This window comes from Hyla sarda, chromosome 11, assembly GCF_029499605.1.
Source record: "Hyla sarda isolate aHylSar1 chromosome 11, aHylSar1.hap1, whole genome shotgun sequence".
In the NCBI taxonomy this organism is placed as follows: Eukaryota; Metazoa; Chordata; class Amphibia; order Anura; family Hylidae; genus Hyla; species Hyla sarda.
The window spans coordinates 8,595,405-8,618,727 of NC_079199.1; the positions used below are offsets into that span (position 1 = coordinate 8,595,405).

At 44.3% G+C, this 23,323-nt stretch overlaps 1 protein-coding gene across 1 annotated transcript; it reads right to left on the reverse strand.

Moving 5' to 3' along the window:
- Positions 1-1,028: 1,028 nt before the first annotated feature.
- On the reverse strand, positions 1,029-14,717 carry LOC130295741 (prostaglandin D2 receptor-like). The gene is given in 5 exon segments (XM_056546804.1): positions 1,029-1,198; positions 1,200-1,241; positions 9,958-10,311; positions 10,313-10,737; positions 14,577-14,717. Coding segments are annotated over 5 exon segments (1,128 nt in total). The 3' UTR covers positions 1,029-1,032.
- Positions 14,718-23,323: the final 8,606 nt, after the last annotated feature.

The window sequence follows — 23,323 nt, forward strand, 5'->3', positions numbered from 1 at the left end:
TGACACCTCTGTCCATGTCAGGAACTGTCCAGAGCAGGAGCAAATCCCCATCCATTTCCTGCTCTGGACAGTTCCTGACATGGACAGAGGTGTCAGCAGAGAGCACTGTGGTCATATAGAAAATAAATTCTAAAAGAAAAGAACTTCCTTTGGAGCATACAGCAGCTGATAAGTACTGGAAGGATTAAGATTTTTATATAGAAGTAATTTACAAATCTGTTTAACTTTCTGGCACCAGTTGATTGAAATAAATTTTTTCCACCGAAGTACCCCTTTAAAATCCATAACTTTGTCATTTTATCCTTTTAAAGGATGTTTACTAATGTCAGCATCAATGGCTAACGCATTTCCAGCCTGTGGGTTTTATAAAAGAAATGGCAGCGTTTAATGCAAAAATGTAGCTTTTATTGATCAATATTTATTGGTACTCCTTACTATTGTCACTTGAAATCCAAAATACATAAGGTCCTATACTCCAGTTTGGATGGGGGTGTGGCTAGAAGCTTATGGGCCCCAGTGCAAAACATCAGCTTGGGCCGTACACCCCCTCCCATAGACATGAATGGAAGGGGCGTGGCGTGACGTCATGACCACTGCCGCCAGAACCCAGTGTTCCTTCAGAATGACGGGTGCTCTGCGGAGATTGCGGGGGTTCCAGTGGTTGGAGGGCTCCATTCTTTATATTCTTTACACTGAATATGTCTTGGCCTCTAGATGTGAGCACCGGAATGGTCTTTTAGCTGGAGGAGCGTAGCAGCATATGAACTAGTGAAGTAGCAGGGGTAGAGAGCCTTCAGGAAGTCCAGGAGACCAAAATATGAGACCTCAACATCTACTATAACCTTTGATTTGTGAAAATAAATTCTGTTCAATTCTGCCGCAGTTTTGGGCTAATAAATAAAACGATTATAGTATGAGAGATAAAAGAAGTCTGACTGTATGGATTTCCCATCACATCTGTAAAACTGAATAAAATAAACAACCTGAATGTACATATCCTGGTAACCGGAAGCTGATGAGTCCGATAATACTCTATTCCACATTTATATCTTCTTCCAGTAGTCGAGGTTTAGTTTGGGGTTTCGGCTTCGATCTGCAGAAAAGACAATTCACGTGCGTTTGAAATGGCGATGTCCGTAAAATGATGAAAACCCAGGGATTCACTATACAATTAGAGGACAAGAGTCGGAGGACTATAATATTCATTAGCATTATCTGAGAATACTCCCATATAGACACGGCCCTATGGAGAGAAGAAAGAGTCATAGATAATAACAATGCAGATGAGCATTAGTAGAGCAAATATTATTAGAATATTGGTTATGATAATATATGAAACTGTATATATAAAATTAGAGGGACGCGGTATCTCCTTTATTGTCCTGGAGCTTTATGTTCCCTTCTTTTCAGTCTAGAGGATTTTATTACAAATTAGTGGCAGTGGCAGATATCCAAAAACACCAGAAAAAAACCTGTGTGGAAACCTGACCTTACTGTCATGAAAATAAAACTTTGACATTACGATTGCACCGACTCTTACTCCTGGTCCTTACTCCGATCACTCCTGGGACCGATCACTCCTGAGACCGATCACTCCTGAGACTGATCCCTCCTGAGACCGATCACTCCTGGGACCGATCACTCCTGAGACAGATCACTCCTGGGACCGATCACTCCTGAGACCGATCCCTCCTGAGACCGATCACTCCTGAGACCGATCCCTCCTGAGACCGATCCCTCCTGGGACCGATCTCTCCTGAGACCGATCACTCCTGGGACGATCACTCCTGAGACCGATCCCTCCTGAGACCGATCACTCCTGAGACCGATCCCTCCTGAGACCGATCACTCCTGAGACCGATCCCTCCTGAGACCGATCACTCCTGAGACCGATCACTCCTGGGACGATCACTCCTGAGACCGATCCCTCCTGAGACCGATCACTCCTGAGACCGATCCCTCCTGAGACCGATCACTCCTGAGACCGATCCCTCCTGAGACCGATCACTCCTGGGACGATCACTCCTGAGACCGATCCCTCCTGAGACCGATCACTCCTGAGACGGATCCCTCCTGAGACCGATCACTCCTGGGACCGATCTCTCCTGAGACCGATCACTCCTGGGACGATCACTCCTGAGACCGATCACTCCTGAGACCGATCACTCCTGAGACCGATCCCTTCTGAGACCGATCCCTCCTGAGACGGATCACTCCTGAGACGGATCCCTCCTGAGACCGATCACTCCTGGGACCGATCTCTCCTGAGACCGATCACTCCTGGGACGATCACTCCTGAGACCGATCACTCCTGAGACCGATCACTCCTGAGACCGATCACTCCTGGGACCAATCACTCCTGGGACCGATCACTCCTGAGACCAATCACTCCTGGCCCCGATCACTCGAGACCGATCACTCCTGAGACCGATCACTCCTGGAACCGATCACTCCTGAGACCGATCACTCCTGGGACCGTTCACTCCTGAGACCGATCACTCCTGAGACCGATCACTCCTGGGACCGATCACTCCTGGGACCGATCACTCCTGAGATGATCACTTCTGGGACCGATCACTCCTGGGACCAATCACTCCTGGGACCAATCACTCCTGAGACCGATCACTCCTGGGACGTCCATGGACAAAAAATTACCCTCTATCTGCAGGATAGGGGATAAGTTTTAGATCGCGGGGGTGGGGGGTCTTGGTGGGTCCAAGCGCTGGGGCCCGCCACGATCTCCTGTATGGAGCCCCGGCTCTCCCCCACAGCGGCACGTCATGACCCCCGCCTGAAGTGGGGGCTGCCACATTCCCACAATATAGCTCTATGGGAGAGCCGAAGATTACCAAATGGCTCCCCCATAGACCTATATGGAGGGGGCGTGGCACGCCCCTGTGGAAGAGAGTTGGGGCTCCATACAGGAGATCGCGGGGGGCTCCAACGCTCAGCCCCACCCCCTCCCCCGCAATGTAAAACTTACCCCTGATGCAGATAGGAGATAAGTTTTTGTCCACGATACTTCTTATTTAAGATAGCATTAGGAGCTGCCTGCAGAACAGAAGGAGGCATGGGGAGCAGTCTGTGTAATAGGGGGTCAGTGGGAGAATTCTCTGCTGGGGCATAGGAAGCAGTCTGTAGATGTGTAGTGGCACTGTTAAATCATATATATATTATTATTACTTGTATGTGTATATAAAAATGGTACAAGGCATATCTTGTTCTCATACTCTCATGTATTATTAGGAAAGAAAAGTCTCCCTTAAAAAACATAATAGCCATTTTTCGTTGAAAAAAAAAATATTCTATTGCTAAAAGAAACTGCTGTGGAAAAAAAACAAAAAACGTATTACACGCCATGCAGACATTTAGTTTAACCAAATAATACTCATATATAACACGTGTGACCACTGGGAGGCGCCAAATTGACATATTTTACACCAGGGAAATCCAAATGAATATAAAAATAAACTTTCTTTCTTCCAATTATTCATTACAATGGAATATAATACCAGGGGTAAGTAAGTAGTATAAAGAGTTATACAGATACATTAACAGAGATCACTGGTCATGCAATATAATGGCTATAGTCAGTTAGATACTATCAGGGTTACATTATAAAGTACTATTGCAATAAACTCTATTTCTAAAAACCTTTTTAGCATGTATACATCATATACGTCACCTTATTTATACCATTGATTACTCATTTTATTTTTGCATAACCTTCTTGCATCATTTCTGTTCTATATTACTCAGTTAACCTGATTCCATTGATTCTTTTCCTCTATACACATTGACTTTATTCACCCATTCATTTTTTCATCTTAACAATGATGGATTTATCTTAACACGATGGAATCATTCTAACTTGATGAACTTGTCGTCTTTCAAACTATGAAAAGTAGTTACCACCCAGTTACCATCCCTGTATACTCTATAATTCACATATAATTTGATAATGATTCTATGTAGGCCAGATAGGTAACAAGGTAGGTAGCCAGGTAGATATCTAGGTAGGAGGTAGGTAGGTAAGGAGGTAGGTAGATAGGAAGCCAGGTAGTAGGTAGGTAGGTAGATAGGTAGCCAGGTAGCTGAGTAGATAGGTAAGTAGCCATGTAGACTGGTGGGTAGGTACATAGGTAGGTAGCCAGGTATATAAGTTGGATGGTAAATAAGTAGGTAGGTAGCCAATAGGAAAACAATCCGCCGTAGTACAGCCTGGCTGCATCTTCTTTCCATCACATTGCAGGCACCGATAAGTGACGTCATTGGGTTTTCTGTCAGTGTAGGCCGCAGGTCCTGCAGCTTACACCGAAAGGCCGCTTTCACCCATATGCGTGTGTACGCATACAGGGGAAAGCAGCGGTCCCTCGCCTGGGGATCCGGGGCAAGTGTCCTCGATTCCCTATTGGCGAGCAAGCACCTGTGTGGGATAGGTCCCTGTGCCGAACATACGATTTCCAAATGTTAACCTTGATTTTATATTGCATCGTACTGAATTATAATTGGAACAAAGAATATATATTTGTATTTCCTTTTTTGTGGCTGGTGTTTATTTGTAGGATATGTTATTCAGACATGTCAAAAGTTTTAATCGGTCAGGGCCTCAGTGCTGACCCTCACTGATCTCTAGATACAGCCAGGAGAAGCCATCAGCAACACTCATCACTTCCCAGCTCTGCCCTCATTAATGGCGCCCATCTGCTGCACAGTCTATGGAGCCCGTCATCTACTGAAAAGTCTATGGAGCCTGTCATCTACTGCAAAGTCTATGGAGCCCGTCATCTGCTGCACAGTCTATGGAGCCTGTCATCTACTGCAAAGTCTATGGAGCCTGTCATCTACTGCAAAGTCTATGGAGCCTGTCATCTACTGCACAGTCTATGGAGCTCCTCATCTACTGCAAAGTCTATGGAGCCCGTCATCTACTGCAAAGTCTATGGAGCCCGTCATCTACTGCACAGTCCATTCAGCTCCTCATCTACTGCAAAGTCTATGGAGCCTGTCATCTACTGCAAAGTCTATGGAGCCTGTCATCTACTGCAAAGTCTATGGAGCCTGTCATCTGCTGCACAGTCTATGGAGCTCCTCATCTGCTGCAAAGTCTATGGAGCCCGTCATCTACTGCAAAGTCTATGGAGCCCGTCATCTGCTGCACAGTCTATGGAGCTCCTCATCTGCTGCAAAGTCTATGGAGCCCGTCATCTGCTGCAAAGTCTATGGAGCCCGTCATCTGCTGCAAAGTCTATGGAGCCCGTCATCTGCTGCACAGTCTATGGAGCCCGTCATCTGCTGCACAGTCTATGGAGCCCGTCATCTGCTGCACAGTCTATGGAGCCCGTCATCTACTGCAAAGTCTATGGAGCCCGTCATCTACTGCACAGTCTATGGAGCCCGTCATCTACTGCAAACTCTATGGTGCCCGTCATCTACTGCACAGTCTATGGAACCCGTCATCTACTGCAAAGTCTATGGAGCCCGTCATCTGCTGCACAGTCTATGGAGCCCGTCATCTACTGCAAAGTCTATGGAGCCCGTCATCTACTGCAAAGTCTATGGAGCCCGTCATCTACTGCAAAGTCTATGGAGCCCGTCATCTACTGCAAAGTCTATGGAGCCCGTCATCTACTGCAAAGTCTATGAAGCCCGTCATCTACTGCACAGTCTATGGAGCCCGTCATCTGCTGTAAAGTCTATGGAGCCCGTCATCTGCTGCAAAGTCTATGGAGCCCGTCATCTACTGCAAAGTCTATGGAGCCCGTCATCTTCTGCACAGTCTATGGAGCCCGTCATCTACCGCAAAGTCTATGGAGCCCGTCATCTACCACACAGTCTATGGAGCCCGTTATCTACCGCACAGTCTATGGAGCCCATCATCTACCGCAAAGTCTATGGAGCCCGTCATCTACCGCAAAGTCTATGGAGCCCGTCATCTACCGCAAAGTCTATGGAGCCCGTCATCTACCGCAAAGTCTATGGAGCCCGTCATCTCCTGCACAGTCTATGGAGCCCGTCATCTGCTGCACAGTCTATGGAGCCCGTCATCTACTGCAAAGTCTATGGAGCCCGTCATCTACTGCAAAGTCTATGGAGCCCGTCATCTACCGCAAAGTCTATGGAGCCTGTCATCTGCTGCAAAGTCTATGGAGCCTGTCATCTGCTGCACAGTCTATGGAGCCTGTCATCTACTGCAAAGTCTATGGAGCCCGTCATCTACTGCAAAGTCTATGGAGCCCGTCATCTACTGCAAAGTCTATGGAGCCTGTCATCTACTGCAAAGTCTATGGAGCCTGTCATCTACTGCAAAGTCTATGGAGCCCTTCATCTACTGCAAAGTCTATGGAGCCTGTCATCTACTGCAAAGTCTATGGAGCCCGTCATCTACTGCAAAGTCTATGGAGCCCGTCATCTACTGCAAAGTCTATGGAGCCCGTCATCTGCTGCACAGTCTATGGAGCCCGTCATCTGCTGTAAAGTTTATGGAGCCCGTCATCTGCTGCACAGTCTAGTCTATGGAGCCCGTCATCTACTGCAAAGTCTATGGAGCCCGTCATCTACCGCAAAGTCTATGGAGCCCGTCATCTACCGCAAAGTCTATGGAGCCCGTCATCTACCGCAAAGTCTATGGAGCCCGTCATCTACCGCAAAGTCTATGGAGCCCGTCATCTCCTGCACAGTCTATGGAGCCCGTCATCTGCTGCACAGTCTATGGAGCCCGTCATCTACTGCAAAGTCTATGGAGCCCGTCATCTACTGCAAAGTCTATGGAGCCCGTCATCTACCGCAAAGTCTATGGAGCCTGTCATCTGCTGCAAAGTCTATGGAGCCTGTCATCTGCTGCACAGTCTATGGAGCCTGTCATCTACTGCAAAGTCTATGGAGCCCGTAATCTACTGCAAAGTCTATGGAGCCCTTCATCTACTGCAAAGTCTATGGAGCCTGTCATCTACTGCAAAGTCTATGGAGCCTGTCATCTACTGCAAAGTCTATGGAGCCCTTCATCTACTGCAAAGTCAATGGAGCCTGTCATCTACTGCAAAGTCTATGGAGCCCGTCATCTACTGCAAAGTCTATGGAGCCCGTCATCTACTGCAAAGTCTATGGAGCCCGTCATCTGCTGCACAGTCTATGGAGCCCGTCATCTGCTGTAAAGTTTATGGAGCCCGTCATCTGCTGCACAGTCTAGTCTATGGAGCCCGTCATCTACTGCAAAGTCTATGGAGCCCGTCATCTACCGCAAAGTCTATGGAGCCCGTCATCTACCGCAAAGTCTATGGAGCCCGTCATCTCCTGCACAGTCTATGGAGCCCGTCATCTGCTGCACAGTCTATGGAGCCCGTCATCTACTGCAAAGTCTATGGAGCCCGTCATCTACTGCAAAGTCTATGGAGCCCGTCATCTACCGCAAAGTCTATGGAGCCTGTCATCTGCTGCAAAGTCTATGGAGCCTGTCATCTGCTGCACAGTCTATGGAGCCTGTCATCTACTGCAAAGTCTATGGAGCCCGTCATCTACTGCAAAGTCTATGGAGCCCGTCATCTACTGCAAAGTCTATGGAGCCTGTCATCTACTGCAAAGTCTATGGAGCCTGTCATCTACTGCAAAGTCTATGGAGCCCTTCATCTACTGCAAAGTCTATGGAGCCTGTCATCTACTGCAAAGTCTATGGAGCCCGTCATCTGCTGCACAGTCTATGGAGCCCGTCATCTACTGCAAAGTCTATGGAGCCCGTCATCTACTGCACAGTCTATGGAGCCCGTCATCTACTGCAAAGTCTATGGAGCCCGTCATCTACTGCAAAGTCTATGGAGCCCGTCATCTGCTGCACAGTCTAGTCTATGGAGCCCGTCATCTGCTGTAAAGTTTATGGAGCCTGTCATCAAATATTCTGACATGGCAAAAGGTTTTTTCATGACATTAACACATTAAAATATTATAGTATAAAAAAAATACATATTTGGTAATATCACAATAATAGATGTAATAATTAGGATTCTTCATCTTATAATGAAGGTGCCAAAATTATGTTAATTTTTCTAAATATATTTTTTATTATTTTTTAAACTGTCCCACATTGGTGGTGGTGGTGGTGGTGGTGTTACATTAAAATTACATCAATTTTGCCAAATTTTCTCCAACAATTGGGGGAGGGGGGGGGGCAGCAATGTGGATCTAAACTATTTACCAATCATGTGTGGTCTTTGTTAAGTATGCACCTCAACCAGTAACTGTGAACCCTGATCAATCCCGGGAAAGTCCCTCTGAAGTTTTTGGCATTCTGCAGTTCCCCATAGTAGATACAATACAAATGAACAAGATTGAGTCATTTTCATAATAACAGGATTGCAGCATCAACCCTTCAGCTACTCTTGAGTAACTTCACCCTCAGGGTACTATTTACTGTATACATTGGTTTGTTAAAAAGACTCACATTTTAACAATATGAACATGATTTGTTTGCACAAGTTAAAGCAGTGTTCTCCAAACAGTTGTTGCAAAACTACAACATAGCAACATCAGTATACAGATAGAGCTAGAGGGAAAGTGTATGACTACTATATATCCTGATCCCATAGAGAAAGCAGCAGCAGTATACAGATAGAGCTAGAGGGACAGTGTATGACTACTATATATCCTGATCCCATAGAGAAAGCAGCAGCAGTATACAGATAGAGCTAGAGGGAAAGTGTATGACTACTATATATCCTGATCCCATAGAGAAAGCAGAAGCAGTATACAGATAGAGCTAGAGGGAAAGGGTATGACTACTATATATCCTGATCCCATAGAGAAACAGCAGCAGTATACAGATAGAGCTAGAGGGAAAGTTTATGACTACTATATATCCTGATCCCATAGAGAAAGCAGCAGCAGTATACAGATAGAGCTAGAGGGAAAGTGTATGACTACTATATATCCTGATCCCATAGAGAAAGCAGCAGCAGTATACAGATAGAGCTAGAGGGAAAGTGTATGACTACTATATATCCTGATCCCATAGAGAAAGTAGCAGCAGTATACAGATAGAGCTAGAGGGAAAGTGTATGACTACTATATATCCTGATCCCATAGAGAAAGCAGCAGCAGTATACAGATAGAGCTAGAGCGGAGGTGTATAACTACTATATATCCTGATCCCATAGTGAAAGCAGCAGCAGTATACAGATAGAGCTGGAGGGAAAGTGTATAACTACTATATATCCTGATCCCATAGAGATAGCAGCAGCAGTATACATATAGAACTGGAGGGGAGGTGTATAGCTACTATATATATAAACTGGTCCCATAGAGATAGCAGCTGTATACAGATAGAGCTGGAGGGGAGCTGTCAGGACAACCTGATGTCACCATGCAGTTCACAGGAAGTCAGCTGACCACTTTTTTCTCACACATTAAAGGAAAACTGTCACATGTTTTCTCCTTCACTATCCACAGGTACTGATTGATAGTGTGGGAGACGCTGATTCCAATGAGCCCTACCTTGCCCGGATCCGCCGGCCGTTCGCCCGCAATCGTAGTTTTATTATATGTGGAAATCTTGCTGTAACGGGCACGGGCGGGGCTTCTGCAGCATAACTGGCACTGACATCAGCGCCGCTTATGAACATTCATCCCCCCTCCCTCCAGTTAGGAGCGGCAAAGAGAGGGAGAGCTGGATGGAGGGGGGAATGAATATTCATAAGCAGCGCTGATGTCAGTGCCAGTTAACCTGCAGAAGCCTGCCTGTGCCAGTTACTGCCAGATTTCCACATTTATTAAAACTACGATTGCGGGCGAACGGCCGGGCGGATTCGGGCAAGGTAGAACTCATTGGAATCAGCGTCTCTGCACTATCAATCAGTACCTGTGGATAGTGCGGGAGAAAACATGTGACAGTTTTCCTTTAAAGGGCCAAAATGACTTTATAGTAGTCCTAAATGTTTCAGCTTAATGTTCTTCATGAGAGAGATACTTTAGGTAAGAGGTAGAGAACAGACCACAAATAAAATTGTCATGAAAGCCAAGAGGATAAGGTGGTCCAGTTCCTCCATACCCGCTCGCTTTACATTCATTGGACTGTGTCCAACCTTGGTGCCTATGGCTTTCCTGAGGGTTTGCCTTCTATGCATCTTGTAAAGATGCCTCGTGATGTCGACATTGAAGATGACAATGGCTATAACCAGCAGCCCCATGACAGTGCCGTACAGTACGAAGTAAGCAACGTCACTCGGCTGAGAGTCCTTCACTTTCATCTGGATAAAACACCAAGTTCCCGGACAATACTGTACGAAATTGCCAATGCCAAAAAGTGGCAAGGAACAGAATCCGAGGGACCACATCCCCGACTTTATTGGTAACATGTCTATGGTAAATAAATGGTCGAGCCAAGGCCAGCCAACAGTCCAGAGCCATAGCTAGAAGAATGATAGATGGAGCCAACCCAAAGAAGGCCATGCCGAAGGCGAAAAATGTGCATAAAGTATGGCCGCCAGCCAAGTGGACCAAAGTCAGGTTTTTCGAGTACACTCCCAGCACCACAGAACAGACCATAACCTTCCCGGTTAAATGCACAATTGTAAGTCCAGTTACCAATAGGTAAAAAACAGCCTTTTTGTTCTTCTTTATGTTTTGCTTGTTCTTCCATAGTCTGACGAGAGTGAAGATATTACCTAGGACACCGATGGCGAACAGTATGGAGCTCGGGACGCCATAATAATGGTCCTGGATGGTTTTGCTCGTAGAGCACGGATACAGCTCCAGGTGATGAATGGAGATAAGTGATCAAAGCACAGAGTCCGCTTCTCCCCTGTGTATGACTGCAGATGAGTCTTTATTTTACTGTCCTTCCTCAAAATGACTGAATAAAGATACCAAATGTTTCATAGGGCTTTTCATGTCTCAGCAAAATCGTAATACCTCTTCCGTGGAAACAAACATTGGCCCTGATTTACTAAAATCTGAGTGTTTTTTCTGGAGTGTTTTAGTTTTCACTCCTCTTTTTCTGGGAGCTGATTTACTAATGTGTCGCACGTGTCGGTTCATTTTCTGTTGCATGCGTTTATTTGTGTGGCACGGGAAAATGTGTCGCACATACTCCAAGTTAAAATAAAAAACTAAAAAACATGGGTATAAAATACAAATCATCAATAGCATGTGCCAAACCAAACAAGCAAAACACATGATTTAATGGGAATTAAGCAACAAAATAGAACTAAACAAATTAAATGGACTTAGACCATCTAATATAGTTTAACCCCCCCCCCCCCTCGCAAATAATTTATACATATATATATATATATATATATATATATATATATACATATATATACAATTAAAGGCATATTTTAAAGTTTAAAATGCATTGCATATTCTAAAAATCCTTGTGGAGAACCGTGAAACAATGAAAAAAGATAAAAAATAGTTTAAGCACACCCCCCTAAGTATTAGGCAGCATTAAAACAACATTACTGTTTTCGTCTCTTTCCAACCAGTATGCCTCCAGTTGGTACTATTCTTGTTTTGATGGGACTTCACACGCACATTTGCCATCACTATCCCACAGCATCATCTGTTTTATTCCAGAGCAGCTGGAACTGGGTCATGTCATGTCTGACCCACAGAAAAATCACATTACTTAAAGGAGAACTCTAACCAAATGGAATTACCTTTATATAGCTGCACATGATAAAGTTATCTAACTTTGCAATGTGAAGTGTAATCTTTGCTTTGCACATACCCTGTTTCTCTCCAGGCAGGAAGTTCAGGAGTTCTTATCACACTGATGACTAGTGTCTACTGTAGAGGACACTTCACTCTCCCTTCTCCGCAGCTCAGAGAGCTGACAGCTTCAGTGTGCCATGTTTGAGTGTCCCTGATTGGCTGGAGGACAACACCCCCCCCCCCCTTCCCTGCTCACTCTCACAGTAGCCCCTCCCTGCAGCTCACACAGGAAACAAGCCCAGTGTGTAGAGTTTTGTGCAGCTCCCCTCCAGCTCTGTCTGTATACTGCTGCTGCTATCTGTGTAGTATCAGGACATATAGTAGTTATACACCTCCCATCCTGCTCTATCTGTATACTGCTGCTATCTCTATGGGATCAAGATATATTGTAGTTATACACCTACCCTCCAGCTCTATCTATTTACTGCTGCTGCTATCTCCGTGGGATCAGGATATATAGTAGTTATACACCTCCCCTCCTGCTCTATCTGTATACTGCTGCTATCTCTATGGGATCAGGATATACAGTAGTTATACACCTCCCCTCTAGCTCTATCTGTATACTGCTGCTATCTCTATGGGATCAATCTTTTGACGTTTCTCTATGACACGACGAACGTTTATTAAAAATGACAGGGACACTTTTTTTTTAATAAGTAGCAGAGCTGTATACTGCTGTTTCCTGAGGACACAATAACATCACTGTGTACATAAGCGTATTAGGAGCTGTTTGCTTATCTTATTCCAGTGGCCTCCGGCTCATGTGGATATAAGAAGCAGAAATGTGTTTGCAGGTTGCTGACGCTCCTTCAAGGGTTGCACAAACAGTAAAGTGTAAGAGGATCCTGTAGTGTACAGCGAGCGTTAATACCTGCTTTGTGCTATTGTGTTTGACAAGTGAAATCTCTGGAGGAACTGATGCGTAAGACAACTAAAATCTTACATTTTCTTGACACAGCAAAAAACAGTGTTTCCCAACCAGTGTGCCTCCAGTTGTTGCAAAACTACAACTCCCAGCATGCCCGGACAGCCTTTGGCTGTCCGGGCATGCTGGGAGTTGTAATTTTGCAACAGCTGGAGGCACACTGATGGACGAACAATGGCATATAGGATAGCCATACTCCACCCCTAGACATCTTATCCCCGGTCTCAAGGATAGGGGATAAGATGTCTGATTGCAGGGGGCCCTCTGTTGGTGACCCCCGCGATCCCCCCCCCCCCCCTGCAGCAGCTCAGTACCTCAGTAGCCCGGAACTAAGTTTTCTCCAAGGCTGATGACGGGCGGTGCAGGGGACGGGGCATTGTGACGTCATGGCCACGCTCCCTCGTGATGTCACGTCCATCCCCCTCAGTGCAAGTCTATGGAAGGGGCGTCACGCCCCCTCCCATCCCATAGACTTGTATTTAGGGGGCGGGCCGTGACATCATGATGCGCCGCCCGTCATCAGCCTTGGAGAAAACATATCTCGGGCTACTGAGGTACCGGGCTTCTGCAGGGGGGATAGCGGGGGTCCCCAGTGGCGGGGCCCCCGAAATCAGAAATCTTATCTCCTATCCTTTGGCTAGGGGATAAGATGTCTAACAGCGGAGTACCCCTTTAAGGTTACTTGACTGGCTGGTGTTCAGTTCGTGTGGTCAGGGGTGAGGTATAAACAGGTATGTGTGGTGATGTTGGTGGTGGTAGTCCTGTAGACAAAGTTCACGTACCACCACTCCAACTGAAGCAGTCATCTGTATCCAAGCACCGGCAAAGATTAATCGAATGAAGGGATTTTGGATACTGGAGACAAGGTTACACTGATGCAATAAAAAAAAAGTGAGAAGCTACATTCGCAGTCCACTGGAAATACTGGGACTTGTAGTACTTCAGACCTTGCTTGACTTTACTCTGACTGGTGACATATGACAGTCTTGACTTGGGCTTACTGGTTGCTGACTTAGACACTTAACTTTAGGTGCTAGTTTCCTCCCTTGTGATGTTATAGGCTAGAGCAGTGTTTCCAAACCTTTTTCGGAGGGGTGTACATGGGTGACAGAGAGGTGTTGGGGGTGTAGAGGAGTGTACATGGGTGACAGAGGAGTGTCCATCGGTGACAGAGGGGTGTACATGGGTGACAGATGTACATGGGTGGCAGAGGGGTTTTGGGGGTGTCGAGGGGTGTACATGGGTGTAGAAGAGTGTACATGGGTGGCAGGGGTGTTGGGGATGTAGAGGGGTGTACATGGGTGACAGAGGGGTGTACATGGGTGACAGATGGTTGTAGAAGAGTGTACATGGGTGACAGGGGTATAGGGGGGTAAAAGAGGAGTGGACAGGAGTGACAAAGTGGTAACAGAGGGGTGGACAGGGGTGACAAAGGGACAGAGGGGTAAATAGTGGGGGTTGGACAAAGGTGATAGGGTGTAGATTAGGGGGTAGTCAGAGGGGTGTGAACATGGGTAACAGGGGCGGACAAGGTGGACATGGATGACAGGAAAGTGGACAAGGGTGAAAAGGGGTAACAGAGGAGTGACGAAGGGGCTGGTCAGGGGTGACAGAGGGTGCATAAACCTTAATTAAGCTGAGCTGTTGCTGGGGGGCCGGGAAGAATCCGTGGGCCAAGAAGAATCCAGGGGGCCGGGTGGAATCAGGCGGGCCGGGAAGATACTCTCAGGGGCCCCTCACTGTGATTCACAGACACGCAGGCCGAGGCTGGAGATTTAAAAAAATAAATAAACAAAATGCCTGCTGGAGCCCACGGAACCCCTGGCAGTTCTCGACGGAACCCCAAGGTTGAGAATCACTGGGCTAGAGGCTTATGAAGCTCTGAACACTTCAAACATGCGGAACCCTTCAGACATGGCTTGGCCCTTGCGCTCTACTTGGGGGTTACTAGACTGTAGGTGGATTTTCTGGGTAACTTAGACAAGAACTGAGTACTTTGCTGACGGGTGTCCTTTAGTCGCTCGTGCATACCAACAGAATTTTCACAGGGGCAGTCCATGGAAACCAGAAAGGTCCCTCTTCCTTTCATCGGGAAAACCTGGACACCACATCATGGAGACCATCAGGCAGAGGCGCTCCAGACCCAAGTTCGTCCTGGGGAGGGATGTGGCCCGAGGATTCTCACACACTGATCCAATTGGCTAACGGGCCCGTCAGACGTATGCTATTGTCCTGAAGGCAATCTTAGACAATGATTTGACTTCACCTTGGCAACCTGATCCGTATATTTGTATGAAGAAGTTCAGCTACTCTGGAACAGGTGGACAACCCTTGAGACCTACTCCCATGAGTTATGAGAGCAGGAGACTGCAACAGGGGATCTCTCTTTACCTCTGGCCAGGCTAAAACTAATAGACTGGACCCCTCTTATTGCCAGTGGACTAGGATGGAGGTAGGGCTGCCTTGCACTGATTGGATGAGGACTGTTGCTGTGGCTACTCACTAGTTCTTTACAGAGAAACAGAATTAACCATTAAAGAGCAATTAAAGGCTTGTTATCAATAAATGCTGATAAACATAGATTTCTTTTTTTTTTTTTTTTTTTTTTTTTACCTCAAAATACATTAAAACTTAGATTAGAATCAGAGAAATGCACCTTGGGGGTAACAACCACCTGAACAGAACTGGGGTAGCAAAGGTGTTCTGCTCTGGGACACCACAAGCTTAGCTGAGTGTTCATGTGTCCTGAATAAAGAAAGTAAGGGTAAGCCACTACCAGCTTCCAGCTTATCTTGTCAAGAATAAAAGGATCAGGCATGTGAAATGCAACATGTCTGATCATTCTCTTCCCCCATGCACATTAGATGGCTGGCTGGTCTCGCCAACATCTGGCCGCTTGGCTAATGTTTCTCTAATCTGTATGGGAACCTTAAGTGGGTACTACGCTGCTCAGCGTTTGGAACAAACTGTTCCGAACGCTAGAGCCGGCGCCGGGAGCTCGTGACATCATAGCCCCACCCCCTCAATGCAAGTCTATGGGAGGATGCGTGACAGCTGTCACGTCCCCTACCATAGACTTGCATTGAGGGGTTAGGCTTGACATAATAAGGGGGCGGGGCTATGACACGCTGCCGGCTCTAAGCATCGGAACATGTAATTCCAAATGCTGAGCAGCAGAGTTACCGTTTAAGGGTAGGGTCACATGCTGCGATTTTTCCTACCCGTTGAAGCCAATGGGTAGCAAAATCAGCTGTATAAAATACGCAGCAAAATATTATGGCACTTGTGACCCTACCCTAAGAGATCAACACAGTCAGTGCATATAGAGGTTGGAGTTTATACATGGAGGTTGGCAAAAAGTTTGTTGACTGTTTCCTTGGTGTGTGGACACACAAGCCATTGTCCTCCATAGTGAGATGTTTTTGTTCCAGCTTTTTTAGTGTTCTTTAAACACAGGCAGAAGTCTTGCACTAAGCACATATACTTTTCCCATGTAGTATACTCTTTAGTCTTCCTTGTTACTAATTTAGTAGCTTCCTGAAAGTTTATCCTAGGGTAAACAATCTTGCTATGTGCTAGGTTCAGAACTACTGTATTACAATGCTAAGCCTTTTACTTATATTGTGAGAAATACTCCATATGGTGAGTATGAAAGATTTATGTTACCGTTTCTGCTTTTTGCCCCAGCTACAGATTGGAGACTACAGTTTTGTCAGTAGATACCCATGAACTAAATGAAAACTTTTATAGCACCATAGCGCCATGTCAGAACTAGTGATCGCTGGGGTCTGGCTGCTGAGATCACCACATATAACAAGAAGCCCTCGGCTAAGTACTATGTCCCTTTATTTCTTTAAGTTTTATTATTATAAAACATTCGCATAATTGTCACATTGGGAAGGGAAGGTTGCCCACAACCTCTGTCCCTGCCAACTTGACAATCTGCCCTAGTTAGTAAACTCTCAACTGGGCGATGGTCCCTGCACTGGACTAAGTGCAGGGGCATCAGAAGTGTCCAAAACATATAGAAAAGCCCAGTACAGAGGTCAGAGATCAGGTCAGGACACAATGGGTAACCAAAGCACAAACTAGGGAGTACAATAAAGCTAAAGACAGACAGATAGACAAACAAAGCATAGTCAAACAGGCCAAAGTCAAAACCAAAAGGTAACGCAGTATTAAAACACTGAGAGGGATAGTCAAAGGCAAGCAAGGGTCACACCATGATAGCATTGACAGACTGGGGTGCCTTGGGAAAATTGATTCTAGGGGCCCACTCTACAGCTATGGATGTAGCTAGCTCCAAAGCTTTTACATTGGAGCAGTGACTCAATGGAGTTTGCATAGAGCTGTGTATATCTGACCAATAAAGGAATGCACATTGCCACTTGTACTGAACAGTAAGCCAGTGATGATTTTATATATCACTGGTTTGCTTCTAAAGACTTGCAGGGCCAGGCACTCTGCTCCCAGCACATACATGAAGCACATACAATTTCAGTATTCTGCATGCTATGTACCTTATATTTTATTTACTCTTTTTATTAGCCCCATAAGGGGACTTAAACAAGCGATGTCCTGATCAATGTCATAATACACTGCACTACTACCGTGGCATAATGCTAACTGGCAGTGTACACAGCCAGCTGGGTGGGCGCACACACACAGTAGGCCTAAGGTGATAGTACTGATGGGGTGAAAGATCCACACAAATTCCTTACATGCCGCGGTCATAATTTGACTGCAGCATGTAAAGAGTTAAAAAACCATGAGTACCTCTCTAGATCTTGTTAAATTTTATAATCCCCCATCATGATAAACCACCCCCTGCCTTTATTTTTATAATTTTTTAGTTTTCTACCTTGATATTGCTCTGTATTTTCTGCTCAGTTTCAGTGAGATTCACAGACTGGGAAGGGGCGTTCCCCAGCAAGCGTGACATCATCTGAAGCCATACAGGAGAGAACTTCCTCCCTCACTCTGGTACACACAGCCCAGAACAATTCAGTGTGAGATGAGCTATGATTGGCTAAGGCTGCAACCCCCCCCCCCCCTTAGCACTCCAGACTGAATTTCCTGTTTTCGACATCTGCCAGGCCAACAGGAGTCCAGAGTCTGTGCAAGAGATGGGGGGGGGGGGGGGGAAATGTGCTCTGGACAAGGAGGGAGACACCTAGTGGCAGCTTAGTTAAACACAAATAAAACATAGAAAACTTCATTCTTTTTTTTAAACAAAGTACATTAGAAAGATTTTTTATTTACCATAAGGAGTGCAATAGCAAAAATTAGTTTTAATGAGAGTGCCCATTTAAGGCTTTTCTGTTCCTGGTAGTTAGGACTCGAGCCAGCTCCCATAATTGCCGGCACAGGATAACCATGATGGTAGATTTTAAGAGGTGGTGGCCTAGAATAAGTCCTCTTTAATGAGCACTGTCATAGAGACATATCCAAAATTATCAGTCGATGTCTGAGTGTTAAGACCTCGACCGATCAGTAGATTGAACTGGGAGAAGTGCCAGCTTAATGCATTCTCTCCCGGGTCTGTATCACATGACTGAGAGGGTCTTATAAGTCTATGTAAGTCTTTGGCAGTGTTTCCCAACCAGGGTTGCTCTGGCTGCAAAACTTGCAAAACTACAACTTCCAGCATGCCCGGACAGCCTTTGGCTGTCCGGGCATGCTGGAAGTTGTAGTTTTCCAACAGTCAAAGGCACCATGGTTTGGAAACACTAGTCTATAGAATTGAAAGTAACTCTCACTATGGCAAATCAACCTAACCCAGTTTAATCGTTCATTCATTTAAACTGGTGAAGTATAGAGCTATGTTCACATGGCAGATATTCCGCTCGGAAATTCCACTGCAGCAGAGTCCCATTGATTTCAATGGGATTCTGCTGCACTCTACATATGGTGGAATATCCCAATTTTGGCATACACACAAACATTTTACCTGCTCAATGTTTATGCAGGTTCTGCCCGAAAATGTATTGCCATCTATGGAGACGGCAAATTTCCAAGCGGCCCTAGTGCCGCCCAAAAACATGTAGATATGCGGAATGTCCGCTCATATTTTCGGAATCGGAGGTGCAGTAACTGGCATCACATGGTCAGTAAAGAGTACAGACTTACATGGTCTATAAATGGTTACGGTGCTGGTGTCGTATCGGCCTCTGTTTGTTATATAATCACCCAGACCATGATAGAGAGATAAGAGACATTTCTGCCGTTTTATAAGGATATATAACTTTATCAAGATTTACTCTTGTACACAGAACCTTTGTCCGTGCGCCAGACAGTTTCCTGTGAATCCTGCTGGGATATCTGCCACAATTACCGCGAATCTTGCTAATACAGTAAATCGCATAACAGCGAGATAACTCATAACCCCCGGACATGTAAGGACATGTAAGGTTTTGTTTTTAGAAAGGGTGGAGCGATGTATACCAAAGGGCCCTGGCCATGGAGCTACAAGAATAAATAGGGTTGTTGATAAAAGGAATGTATTGGAGGATACACCTTTTTATTTGCCGTGCTATATCTGGATGTAGGTCATAAAAGTCGGTCGTAAAAACAATAAAAACTATTGTTATAAACAAATAAAAAATAAAAGTCTTCACCAACTGTAACCCAGGATTGCCGGCACAGGATAACCATGACGGCAGATTTTAAGAGGTGGTGGCCTAGAATAAGTCCTCTTTAACGGGCACTGTCATAGAGACACTTCAAAAGTTATTATTAGTCGGTGTCTGAGCTTTAAGACCCCGACCGATCAGTAGATTGAACAGGGAGAAGTGCCAGCTTAATGCATACTCTCCCGGGTCGGCAGAAATGTCTCTTATCTATCTATCACCGTCTGGGTGATAATATAACAAACAGAGGCAGAGTCCTATACGACACCAGCACCTTCACCATTTACAGCTCTTTACTGACCATGTGATGCCAGTTACTAACCCGTAGCATTTGCCATGTCATGTTTCTTGCTATACTCTATCTTGCCCTACCAATGGATTATTTCTGCCCATAAGGATATGTTCACACTGTCAAATTCTGCCTTGAATTAATGCTCTTTTGACTTTAAAGGGATACTCCGTTGCTATACATATTATCCCTTATCCAAAGGATAAGGGGTAAGTTGTCTGATCGCAGGGTTCCAGCTGCTGCCCCCCGAGATCTCTGTGTAGACACCCCAGCCGGGCAGCCATATTTGTGACATCCTTTCATGTCTATGGGAGGGGGTGTGAGGTTGGTGATCTTTTTACCACTCTGTTCATACTGAGGAATTTCTGCAAGCTGAATTCCATTCCGCCAGGTGATTGAACATGTTCACCCGGCATCGACCCAATACGCCAGAAAAAACGAAATTGCTGCCACCAAATGGCTCCACATTAATCTTTGTCTGACACCAGATGTGGAAGGACAGGGAAGGGAGCACTCTGGTTTTCAATTAGGCCAGAGTCCCAATGGTTGGATCCCACTAGTCCAACATTTACCACCTGTCCTGCTGTGCCTATGTTTGTTCTTTAAGTATTATTATAAAGCATTAACATCACTGTCATGTTTGGCAGGGAAAAGTGCAGCTCTAATATCATCCACAAACTCTGTCCCTACTTACTCGACAATCCTCCCAGGTAGTGGACTCCCAACTGGGAGCGTAGGAGCGTCAAAAGTGTCCCAAACAAATAAACGAACACAGTACAGAGGTCGGGCATCAGGTCATGACTCAATGGGTAACCAAAGGACAAACTTGGGAGTACAGTAAAGCAAACTGACAGATAAACCAAAGTCAAAATCAGAAAGTAACACAGTACTAAAACACTAAACAGAGGGACAACAAGGCACAGAATGGCAGGCTAAAGAATGGTCAAATAAACAGGCAGAAGTCAGAGAAACATAGGAGACACAACAGACTAAATTTCTGGCATGATCGTGTAATTATATAAGTGTAATAACCAAAGACATAAAAAAAAAGTCAACCAAGTAGAGTGTAGTCCTTTTTGTTGCGTTAACTTCCCAAATCAATTCTTGTTATGCCCCTCAATTGTTGTTTAAAATACCAGTCTGTGAATTGAAAGTCATCCTGTAATTAGTTTTTTTATGTCTAGAGGAACAGTCTTGATAAAATTCCCAAAAGTAGAGGAATTTCCTGTGTAAGGAGCTGTATTATGTTTGGAATGTAGCCATAAGAAAGAATAAACCCAGGGGTGTGTCCTATCTATTTATGTAGAATAGGTTTTTTTTGGCCACTGCTTTAAATGTACTCGAGGTTTTTCCACTTTTGGTCCATGGTGAATGTCGTATATTGAGAAAAAATGCTAAACACTTATTCTGGAAATGTAACAATGATAACCATAAAAATAGCCTTGAACCTTTCTCCAGAATAATGTCCCTACATTGTTCTGCTTGTGGGGATCTCTGGAGTTAGGGTCACTTACCCATAACACATTTATGGCCTCTGCTAAGGACAGACTGTCCTGTTTGCGCTCCTCTGGCACATGACACACCTCAGAAACATACTGCCACCAATTTTGTCAAGAACCACTGTTCGTAGGTCCACATGTCCCTACCCACTCTGGTCTTCCCTGCACATGTGACCTTGGGATGTTTCAATAGGGGGAGTACTCAGCTTCTGCACTCACTTTCACACGCACCTATTGCAGTAGGTCCCAAATGAGTTATGTGCACCCCAAAACCAGTCCAAACGCCCACACACACACAAACGATGGCCTTGAGGATGAGCCCAATTTTTATTTTTACATTTTTATTTTTTCTTCCTTACCTTTTTAGAGCCATAACTCTTTTATTTTTCTATCCACAGACCCATATGAGGCTTGTTTTTTGCGCGACCAATTGTTCTTTGTAGTGACACCTTTCATTTTACCATAAACATAAAAATATATGTATTATTTGTGAGGGGAAACTGAAAAAAAAAGCAAAATAATTAGCAACTTTTGGGGAGTTTTGTTTTCACGCTGTACACTTTACAGTACATCTAACATGCTTTCTTTATTCAGTAGGTCAATACGATTATGATGATTCCCATATTTACATAGTTTTTGTTTCTAAAATGGTCAAACTTTTTTTTTTTTAACCAAATAAATACGCTTAAAATTGCTCTATTCTGACTCTTATAACTATTCTGTAATTTTTACTTTTAAATCAATTTTTTTTAATTCAATTTCTTATTTCTGGAATGTGATTTGACCAAAAAATCAGCTTTGGAATTTGACATTGTTTTGCGTTTATGCCATTCACCATACAGGATCAATAATGTTATGTTTTAATAGTTCAGGCAATTCTCCAAATGGTAATACCACATTTTTTTTTTTATGGGAAAAAGAGGGGTGATTTTAATTTTTATTAAAAAAATAAAAATATTCTTTTTTTATTTAGCTGTCTGGGCACACTGGAAGTTGTGCAACACTGGTTGGGAAACACTGATCCATAATAAAACTTAGGTAGAAAGCCTAATATTTTGGTACATTATGGTTTTGGCAATTACACAACTATGGCTCTGAAGAGGAACTGTGGAAAACATATTTTTAACATAAAACATATTGTGACATGGGACCTACTGTTTACAAAACAATGAACACAGGACTGTTTTTTGTTGACCTTGTATTATTCACTTATCGTCCAGACCCGTCCCGTTCTTCTGTCAAAAATAAAAACGGACTTTAAAACAATAACGCATGCAAACGGATGTTATCCGTTTTTATCCGTTATTGTTCAGTTAATAAACCAAAAAACACATATAACACTGAGCATGCTCAGAAGTAAAAATGGATCTAAAAAACTGATGCAAATGGATGACATTAACCCTTTAAGGACTCAGGGTTTTTCCGTTTTGCACTTTCGTTTTTTCCTCCTTACCTTTAAAAAATCATAACCCTTTCAATTTTCCACCTAAAAATCCATATTATGGCTTATTTTTTGCGTCGCCAATTCTACTTTGCAGTGACATTAGTCATTTTACCCAAAAATGCACGGCGAAACGGAAAAAAAATCATTGTGCGACAAAATCGAAAAAAAAACGCCATTTTGTAAATTTTGGGGGCTTCCGTTTCTACGCAGTGCATATTTCGGTAAAAATTACACCTTATCATTATTCTGTAGGTCCATACGGTTAAAATGATCCCCTACTTATATAGGTTTGATTTTGTCGCACTTCTGGAAAAAATCATAACTACATGCAGGAAAATTTATATGTTTAAAAATGTCATCTTCTGACCCCTATAACTTTTTTATTTTTCCACGTACGGGGCGGTATGAGGACTCATTTTTTGCGCCGTGATCTGAAGTTTTTATTGGTATGATTTTTGTTTTGATCTGACTTTTTGATCACTTTTTATTCATTTTTTAATGTTATAAAAAGTTACCAAAATACGCTTTTTTGGACTTTGGAATTTTTTTGCTCGTACGCCATTGACCGTACGGCTTAATTAATGATATATTTTTATAGTTCGGACATTTACGCACGCGGCGATACCACATATGTTTATTTTATTTTTTTTACACTGTTTTATTTTTCTTATGGGAAAAGGGGGGTGATTCAAACTTTTATTAGGGAAGGGGTTAAATGACCTTTATTAACACTTTTTTTTAACTTTTTTTTGCAGCGTTATAGGTCCCATAGGGACCTATAACACTGCACACACTGATCTCTCATCCTGATCACAGGCGTGTATTAACACGCCT